General features: G+C 41.5%; 1 protein-coding gene across 2 annotated transcripts; it reads left to right on the top strand.

The window, feature by feature from the left end:
* Window positions 1-2,629: 2,629 nt before the first annotated feature.
* LOC147897422 (putative metal-nicotianamine transporter YSL6) lies at window positions 2,630-9,433 on the top strand. Of its 2 annotated transcripts, XM_087380491.1 has the most exons (8): window positions 2,630-3,423; window positions 3,519-3,697; window positions 3,800-3,897; window positions 7,207-7,344; window positions 7,621-7,810; window positions 8,200-8,320; window positions 8,487-8,557; window positions 8,716-8,982. In XM_087380491.1, the coding sequence occupies exons 1-8, from the start codon at window positions 2,967-2,969 to the stop codon at window positions 8,839-8,841; spliced, it is 1,380 nt and encodes a 459-aa protein (XP_087236617.1). In that variant the 5' UTR covers window positions 2,630-2,966; the 3' UTR covers window positions 8,842-8,982. The 2 variants fall into 2 exon arrangements, with proteins under 2 accessions (XP_087236617.1, XP_087236616.1); XM_087380490.1 differs by having other exon boundaries at window positions 8,487-9,433.
* Window positions 9,434-9,703: the final 270 nt, after the last annotated feature.

The following is a 9,703-nucleotide window of genomic DNA, read 5'->3' as shown; positions in this document are numbered from 1 at the left end:
CAGCGAGGATTAGTCGTAGAAGTAGTGCTACTATTCTTTTTTGTACTTAAAGCCACTGGCTTGGCTTCGTGCCTCTTGTATATAGACTCCTCTTATTTTTTGTACTTGAAGCCACATGACATGGCTTAGCTTCCTTATTTTTTGTACTTGAAGCCACATGACGTGGCTTAGCTTCGTGCTATATGTATATACAAGCATTTTTTGAGCTTTCAATTTTATTGCGTTTTGGAGTTGTTATATTTTATTTGGAATTGTAATTAAAATGCGGTTGGCTGTAAGAATTGAATTACAGAATGTGGATATGGGATTCTTGTAACTATATAGCATACACAACATACACAGTATTCTGTAAAATTAAAAAAAAAAAAAAAGCGCGTCTATCAGTGCGTTTAAAAACGCGTTTATATTCGCGTCTGTCTATTCGACTTGCGTCTATACGTGCGTCTATAAAAGCGTTTATAAGCGCGTCTATTTATGCGTCTTTGTGTGCGTCTATACGCGCGTAAGTCTATTATATAGACGCGCAATTAGACGCGGGTCTCCAGACGTGCAAATAGACGCGCAAATAGACGCGCCCGTAAGTTTTTTATTTAGTTTATGAAACACGTCTGTGCGCGCGTCTATGGTGCTTTGTCTTGTTATGAATACTACAATGATGAGAAGAGAAAGGTGCATAATCAACGTTGGAGCCTACTTCATAAAATCTAAAGGGCAGTACGCGGATATGCAATCCATGACATTTTGACATATTGGTACTAGAGTCACAAAGTAGTCCACAAGTGATCCTCATCCCACCTAGTACCTTTTTGCGTATGGTCTTTGACAAACTATATCTGCAAAGCCACTTTTTTGATCAATTGCAAGTGCTTTTGTATTGAATAAGTGACACCAATCAAGAAACAGTTGACATCAAGCCTTTGATGCCATGTAGCACACCTCTATTTGGGAGGATATAACTTTATAAATATAAATATAAGTAAATATATAAATATAAGCAAATGTAAATGAAATAAATATATAAATATAAATTGATATCAAGCCTTCAATTCCATGGAGAAAGCCTCTATTTGGGAGGATATAACTACATAAATATATATATAAGTAAATATGTAAATATAAATATAAGTAATTGTACAAATATATACATAAATATAATTTATATAAGTAAATATAGACACATAACATAGGAGGAGATATTATGGGTAAGCCATTCTTTCAATTACGAAGACCTATTAGATATATCATGGCATTGATTTTTACTTAGAGGTACAAGCTCGAGTTTGTCTACGAGAAGACATCCATTTTTACAAGGAAAGCTTGATTTTTGTACATCATGTACAAGGTGCACTATGGCATCCAAACTTGCTAACTTGAAAATGTGTATGTGTGTTGGGGGAAGGGGTAAGGGGGATTTGGGGTGTGGGGGGGGGGTGTGGGTGGGTGTTGACCTTTGGCGATTTTGGAAGTTGAAGGGAGGAGGGAGTGGAAGGAAGACCAAGCATATCCTGAAGGAGAGGAGGAGGGGAGCAACCCCCTCCAATGGTGCTAAGATGTTTACGAAGAAGCGCCACATGCTCCCCCTCATTAATGTTTTTTAATGTCCCCATCGTACCTAAGCCCCTCCAACTTCAGTTGGTAATGGAGTGGTCATCGAGTGCCCCTCTTCACACCTTCTCCTTACATTAATGGATTTTGCACTTTGGGTGAGCTTGCATACATAGTAATTTATTAAAAGAACCTACTAAGGAAGACTTTTATGTATATTGTTGGCACTACCCCTAAGGCAATGGTAATGCAAATGTTTTGGTTTTGCAAACTCATAATTAAGGATTGATAGTCATTTTTTTGTTAATGCCACATTGTTTATTTTGGTTGCTTGTTTTTTGTGTTGCAATGCTCGGCTTCGCTTTCATCTGCACACTTTGTGTTTAATTTTTCAGTGTCGCCTTTTTCTCCACCTTCGAGTCTTCCTGCCTTTAGTATTTCATCAACAATCGAAAGGAAAAAGGGTAGTGCTAACCATATAAGAGTGGTAATGGAAATGTTTTGAGTTTCAATTAACGTACATCCTTAAGGACTTCTCATCTAGTTACTTTTTATGGGTTGCTTGTGTTGTTGCAACACAAGCCTTTGCTTTTCTGACGCCCGACTTTCAAGGACAAACACTTGTTTACCGACGAGTAAGAGTAAAGGGAAGCTGAAGATTCTATCTTGGTCACGTCGTATGGGGGCGCGGATGGTGGGTGCTTTTGGCAAAGCTGGGGTGTTGTAAAAGGTAATGATGGCAACCATTCCAAGGGCACAATTCACAAGGAAGCCATGATGGAGGTGTTGAGGCCTAAAATTATAACATACGTAGAGAATCCAACTACTTTGAAAGCAATAGTATCTGAATGGTTATGGGTAATGGGAGCAACAACAAGTGAAGTGACTACAACTTTTGCAAGTTTGCATCGATTGCTAATACTGTTTGATTTGCATGGCACATGCAAGCAAGCAAGCTTTTTTCTGTTGCCTTTATAAGATACGAAGCTGGCTTAGCTTCCCTTGCATGCGTGCTTGCTTGCCTTCCTCAAGCTTCTTCTCTACTGGGCTCTATTTTGGTTCTCTCTGCTTGATGATACTCACTTCACACTCTGAAGCCAGCGAGAGAGCGAGAGCGAGAGAGAGAGAGAGACTGACTTCATCAGCTGATGATACACTAGTTTAAAGAGAGAGAGAGAGAGAGGGAAAGAGAGAGACGCTTCATCAAGCTTTGTTCTTTGATGATATACTCATTTTCATTGATCATAAGCTAGATTAAAGCGAGCGAGCGAGCGAGAGCGAGAGATCATTTAGAGTGGGAGCAGAGGGCGAGAGAGATTAACGAGGGAGAGAGCCAGAGGAAGAGAGAACGAGGGAGAGAGGGAGAGAACCAGAGGAGGAGCCAGAGCGAAAGCAAGCAAACAAGCAACTGATCACTCAAAATGGAAACCCGTAGCCAACGCCAAGCATCGTTCCAGTGTCGATGCGATCACCAACCCACAATAGCGGATGCTGAAGCTCTTCCGACCTTTCACTCCCAAGAAGCTGGAATTACTCAGGACCATTGTGGGGAAGCTGTGCATGCGACGGAGGCGCTTTCCGTGGAGCACATCTTTGCTTCCACTGAAATCCCTGCTTGGTGGTCTCAAATTACGTTCCGTGGGATCGTCGTCAGTGCAATCCTTGGCGCCCTGCTCTGCATCGTCACTCACAAGCTCAGCTTGACCACAGGCATTGTCCCATCCTTGAATGTATCTGCAGGTCTGCTAAGTTTCTTTTGCATCAAATCTTGGATGAGCTTGCTCAACAAGCTCGGAATCGTACATAGGCCGTTTACAAGACAAGAAAACACGGTCATCCAGACTTGCATCGTCGCCTGCTACGGCGTCGCTTACAGTGGTATGATTACTACATGCATTCCCGTTCGTGAAGTTTTGGCAAAAAAAATCGTCGCTGTCGATCCTTTCCTAATCCAACGTTCCCCTCATTTTCAGGTGGATTCAGCACCTACCTCATTGCGATGGACCAGAGAACGTATAATATTGTTAATACGAGTGGCAAAGGTCAGGCAGACAGCTCCGCCGACGTGAAAAACCCAGCTTTGGGTTGGATAATTGGCTATGTATTTGCAGTCGGTTTTCTTGGTCTCGTAGCGGTGATTCCGCTTCGTAAGGTATACGATCATACTTTTATTCTGGCAATCTCTCTAGTCCCACGAGTTGTAGTCGTGTTTCCCGGTTAGAATTTTTTGGCTTCTGGGATTATTTTTGGACAGATTATGATCGTTGATTACAAGCTCACTTACCCCAGTGGTACGGCGACTGCAGTTCTTATTAACAGCTTTCATACGCCTTCTGGCTTCAAACAAGCCAAGTACGAATACTTTTTTACATGATGAGTGTAGTTTATCTTCCATTTCTTAAAATCGCCAGTGTCTTTACCAGTATTCAGAGGAAACATTCTTTTTAACATCTAGATACAAAAGCTGAAATTTTAAGGATATTTTATTGAAGTTGAAAATTCTAATGATTTTTATTGAAAATTTCCAGGTGATTAAAATGCCTTGAAATTTCAAGTTTTACAGAATTGAGGGTTAATTTCCAAATTTGCCATTCACCTGTGACATTAAGCCTCGGAATTTGAAGTTTTACAAAATTGAGCCGATCCCCATAGTAGCCTACAGAGCCAGCTAGTTTACTCGCCTTTCCTCTTTCATCCATGACATAAATGGTCCTTGATCTCTCAATAGAGCAGCTTCTTTTCTGCATGCACACTCAATTCTCTTTCCATCCTCCACGCCGAATCCCATAGTAGCCTACAGAGCCAGCTGAGCTAGTTTACCTCTTTCATCCATGCTTCTCTGTCTATAACTACACCCTCTCTTGTATAATGGAAGGGGGGAAAGTGACTATCTTGTAGTACAAGGGATTGCTGAGGGGACTACATGAGTCCACTACTTTTGTTAAGCACTTTTGATGTGACATCTTATCTTCTTCTCCTACTCCCCTTCCTCCTCCAACGTTTGTTCTCTCTCTCTCTCTTTACCATCTCTATTCCTTTTTCGCCATGCCTCCCTTCCCCTACATTGCACCCGAGGGTCATTGGACAAACTTGCTTAGAACTATGAGGGGAAACCCTTGCCCAACATTTCCACTGGTCTTGTAGCCTAAATCCACCACTCTCCATTAAAATTGGCTCAATGGGGTATACCACAACTTAGTCATACTGAAACTGAGTTTGTGTAGCTAAGAGCTTCAACTTAACTATCCATTAGACAAGAAAAATCTCAAATTAAGTGATGGCAGATATTTTTCTTTTATCTCTAGATCTTTAATTTGTTTCCTATCCATTGCCAACAATGGTTAGCCTAGGAGGTGTGGTACACAGGATCACTATTGCACTGTGATATGTGAACAAGGGCGATCCTAGCATAATAGTGGTGATTGTATACCTTCAAGCAATCCACGATTGCCAAAGCTGGGGTATGAGTGAGCTTGAGAACACGATTCTTTCGAAGTCACTAACTATGATGGTTTGATCCTTTCAATTCACTATTGCCCTATGACCTGTGAACAATGGTGAGCCTAGGAGGGCAGTCCTCAGCTGGTAACAATAAAGGTCTTCTTCTTGGCCATTTACTAAGGTGGAGCTCAACATCTAGGGACACTACATTGGTGCTAATTGGTTGCTAGGCATGGCAAATGCATCATGCAGCTTGAGTACTATTTCGGTCCTCTTGGTCATAGATTAGCCTTGGCTGCAAGATGATCATCATTTAAATCCTTTGAGAACCGTAACCTTGCCCCTCCTGTTTGGGCATAACACGAAAAACACTCTTAGTGGGGGTCACATGAAGGGGCTCATTGTGTGCAACATGGTGCCATCATGGAAATAATGCTAAAATGAATTGGATGCCCGATTGCCCTCCCTTCTGCTAAGTTTTTGCTGCCATAATCAACTGAAGAAGATCCTACTGCTAGCAAGGCTGTATGGCCGTGTTCATGACAGATATGCTCCTTCTCATGCCTATGCCTTTTCTCCATATTATAGAGACTGCCATACTTCCCATCCACTACCACTTTGCTTTCTAAAGTGCTGCTGGACAGTTTGCAAAATCTTCATGGTAAGGTCATGGAAGGGCTGCACATCTGATGTATGTGAACACCCATGCAATAGCGTGGCAGTCGATCTACATGCAATCAATCACAAGCGGTTTCGGGGATCAAGTAAAGGTGGTTGGACGAGCCTATATCTACATGTTGTTCTTTCTCTTTGTCCAAACTCTAATGAAAGTTGTAGCAAGGGCATGTCGGTGGTCTACACAGTCTTCAGCATCACCAGGCTTCTTTGGCTGGCTATGTCTGTCTTCTAGTGTTTAGTCATGCCTGCTGGTTGGTAGGTTCCTAGATCTATTGTAATGGGCAAAAATTTTGGTAAAAAGTTTTTGGAGTCTTGGTGTCGATGAATCTTTCTGCAAGTACTTCTACATCAGTGAAATTATCAAAGTGTGAATTAAATCTCTAAGTTTTTCTAACATGGACTTGTACCCTTTGGCTTGTGGAGTCGTGGTACTCCTTACCGAGTGGAGCTTTGGTCCTTGACCCTAGCTCATGTCCTCAAAATTCTAAGAGAGCTCGTGTTGTAGCCCTTGGGCTTGAAGCTTCATACCTTTAAATATCAGATTTGAGACTGCAGAGAAACTTGCCGACTTGCTTTCTTGAGTCATCCCCTAACTCGTGTGAAACGATTTGCGTAGTGCTTGATAAACTCCTCTCAATCATACCTCGATATCTTTAGATTTGCATTAGGTACCAGGATACTTACAGGGCGTTGTACGGATCATCGTGGGCAAGATGGCCCACATATTATGTGATCCAAGGGAGATATCACTGCCTTTTTACCCATGGATATGCAGGTTTGGGTAGAGTCATTGATTATCTAGACCGAGGATGTGTCACAGTCTTCATACATGAGGTCAACCAATCTAGATCTAGACTCGTAAGACCTGGGACACAGCCCCAGATAGTAAGACATCACATATTTCTCTTTCACAAGAGAATATGTGGAAGGGCAATATCGGAACTAGAGCCCAGACTTCATACCAGGTCAGCAAGACAGGCCCAGCAAGCACATCCGAGATCCATCATTGCAACATCCAACATCAGGCCGCCTCATGTCACCCATGAATACACACAAGTATGTCCTATAGAAAGGAGTAAAGGGCATCAATGGGAGAAGCATACAAAGGACCCATCCGAGTGACACCACATTGCAGATCTATCTTTCTCCCCATGGGTTCAAATATTTAGCATTCATATTTGTATTTGTCTTGGGTGCAAGTGCCCACTTGGCTCCATCCATTCAGCTCATTGTATTTTAAAGTCTCATAGACCATTCAGTCTTTCGAAGACTTTAATAAACTCTCTCTCTCTCTCTCTCTCTCTCTCACACACACACACACACACACATGCGTGTGCATACACATGTATGCATATGCTCATGTACACAGTGACTAAAGGATTTCAAACTTCTACTATCCTTCTGCACGAATCAGATGTAACTAACAGGAAGCTGAGTTTTTACCTTGGTACTTTCCTGTTTTTCATCAAGAACAGCTGTAAACTGGGAGTGTTAAATCTTTGTTTAGATTATTTACCAATCGACTTGATATTCTGGATACAGGAAACAGATAATATGCCTTGGGAGATATTTCTCTTTCAGCTTTCTGTTCAGTGTTTTCAAGTGGCACTTTAGTGGACCTGAAGGTGTATGTGGATTCGATCATTTTCCAACTCTGGGATTTAAAGCATATGACAACAAGTAAACGACGTGTTTCTCATCAATTTGATTCCCCAGTTGTTCTCAGTAGATGTGCCATACACAGTTTTAGAAAACAGCTACAAGTCATTTTTCCTCCGTTACATAAGTTTCTCTCAAATCACCTTGGAATACCCTTTTCTGAGGTATTCCTTAAGAATTTATGAGAGTAAAGATGGAGCATAGTACTAAAAATTATAGGGCTTCCTTTGAGGCTAATTTATCCCCGTCAATGTTTCTTGTTTTACTTTTAACTTTGACAGTTCTGCTTCATGACAGGTTCTATTTTGACTTCAACATGACATATGTGGGAGCCGGAATGATTTGCCCTCACCTTGTTAACTTCTCTTTGCTACTAGGTGGGGTTGTGTCTTGGGCATTAATATGGCCACTTATCAACCGTCGTGCAGGTGATTGGTTTCCAATCAGTGCAACAGGGTCAAGCCTACAGGGTCTCTATGGCTATAAGGTAGTGTAATCTTTGCTTGCCAAATATACTGATTGAATTTCATTTCTGTTAGATGATTCAGGATCTCCATGGTTGTAAGGTAGTGTGTCATCTTTGCACAAATCTGCTGATGAATTTCCTTCCTTCTGGTGTAATAGCCCTGTCAAAACGTGGTACTCGCATAATATTACCTCTCAAAATGGGGTGCTTTCATAATATTACCTCGTAATAATAATGGTGGTGAGGTAGAGGGTCGTCTTTCCACAATCTTCTGATTGAATTTCATTCCTGTTGGTGTAATACCCCTCTCAAAATGGGGTGCTCTCATAATATTACCTACTCTGGTCGTTTAACTGGTCTATATGCATTTGATTAATTTAGGTAACACTTGTCTGTCTGGATTGAAGCAGGTCTTTATTGCCATTGCTCTTATCCTAGGAGATGGTCTCTACAACTTTTTGAAGATTACTTGCTTTACAATTGTGTCATTTTACTTTCTACAGACAAAAGCTACCAATATTAATGAGAAGAGTAAGTGTATACTAATCAGATACAGCCAGCTCCTGGAGGTTGATCACAGATACCTAATCAGATTCAGTACAATCAATTTTGCAGTAGTGTTGGCTGTAATGGATCTGCTATGCCTTAATGCTTTCAACATCCTGAAATCGTCTGACTGTCTTCCTCTACTGCGTAGGAGAGGAAAGGTTATCTCTGGACAACCAAAGGAGGAACGATATTTTCTTAAAAGATACGCTATCTCTCAAGGTGGTTGGTTTGTGCTATCTGGGCCTGACTGCGCTTTCTGTTGGAGTGATTCCCAAATTATTTTCTCAGATGAGGTGGTACTATGTTCTCCTGAGCTGTTGTGTAGCCCCCATCCTTGGCTTCTGCAATGCCTATGGTTGTGGTATGACTGATTGCAGCCTCATATCAAGTTATGGAAAGGTCTGCCTCTTTATATTCTCATCCTGGGCAGGAAGCAATGGTGGAGTGACAGTTGGCCTTGTGTCATGCGGAGTTATGATGGTTATTGTGTCTTCTGCTGCTGAACTGATGCAAGATTTTAAAACGGGCTATATGACTTTGTCTTCACCTAGATCCATGTTGATCAGCCAGGTTATGGGCACTACTATTGGTTGCATAATTGCACCGTTAACATTTTGGATGTTCTGGAGTGCCTTTCCAGTTGGACAAAACAATGGGCAATACCCAGCTCCTTATGCTGTGATTTTCAGGGAAATGGCTTTACTTGGAGTGCAAGGTTTTTCCGTCTTACCTAGGCACTGTCTTCAGCTTTCTTTCTCATTTTTTGCATTTTCAATTGGTCTTAATCTCATAAGAGATTGCGTGCCTACAAACATTTCACAATATATTCCCATCCCAATGGCAATGGCTCTGCCCTTTTATATAGGGCCCTACTTTGCAATAGATATGTGCGTTGGGAGTATAGCAGTATACATCTGGCAAAAAGTGAATCGAAAGAAGGCAGACTTGTATAGTCCAGCAGTGGCCTCTGGCTTAATGTGTGGGGATGGAGTTTGGACATTGTTCTCAGCTATCCTAGCCTTAGCAAAAAGGCAAGCTCCAATATGTATGTACTTCATAGCCAGCAAGATTTATGAGCAGCAACAGTAAAACTTGTTTGGGCCTCCTTTTTTTTGAAAGCCTTCTCAAGGTTGTAAGAGATAAAATGTATACAAAAGTTCTGTTCACGTCTCTATTGGCATATTGCCTCCAACTATCATCCAACACTTCATCTATTCCATCTTTTTGTACCGTGTGATGTGAGCTGTAGGCATACGGCATCAGAGCTAAGAATTTGTGCCCCTGACCTGCCGACTTCGTCTTATACATCTATAGATATGAAATAATGGCACTTCATATAGAACACAAACGCTTTCCTCTAAGCGC

The sequence above is a fragment of the Dipteris shenzhenensis genome, chromosome 10, assembly GCF_047967505.1.
Source record: "Dipteris shenzhenensis isolate YYH24624 ecotype China chromosome 10, Dip_SZ_1.0, whole genome shotgun sequence".
Lineage (NCBI taxonomy): Eukaryota > Viridiplantae > Streptophyta > Polypodiopsida > Gleicheniales > Dipteridaceae > Dipteris > Dipteris shenzhenensis.
This window is presented reverse-complemented; position numbering and strand designations above follow the sequence as displayed.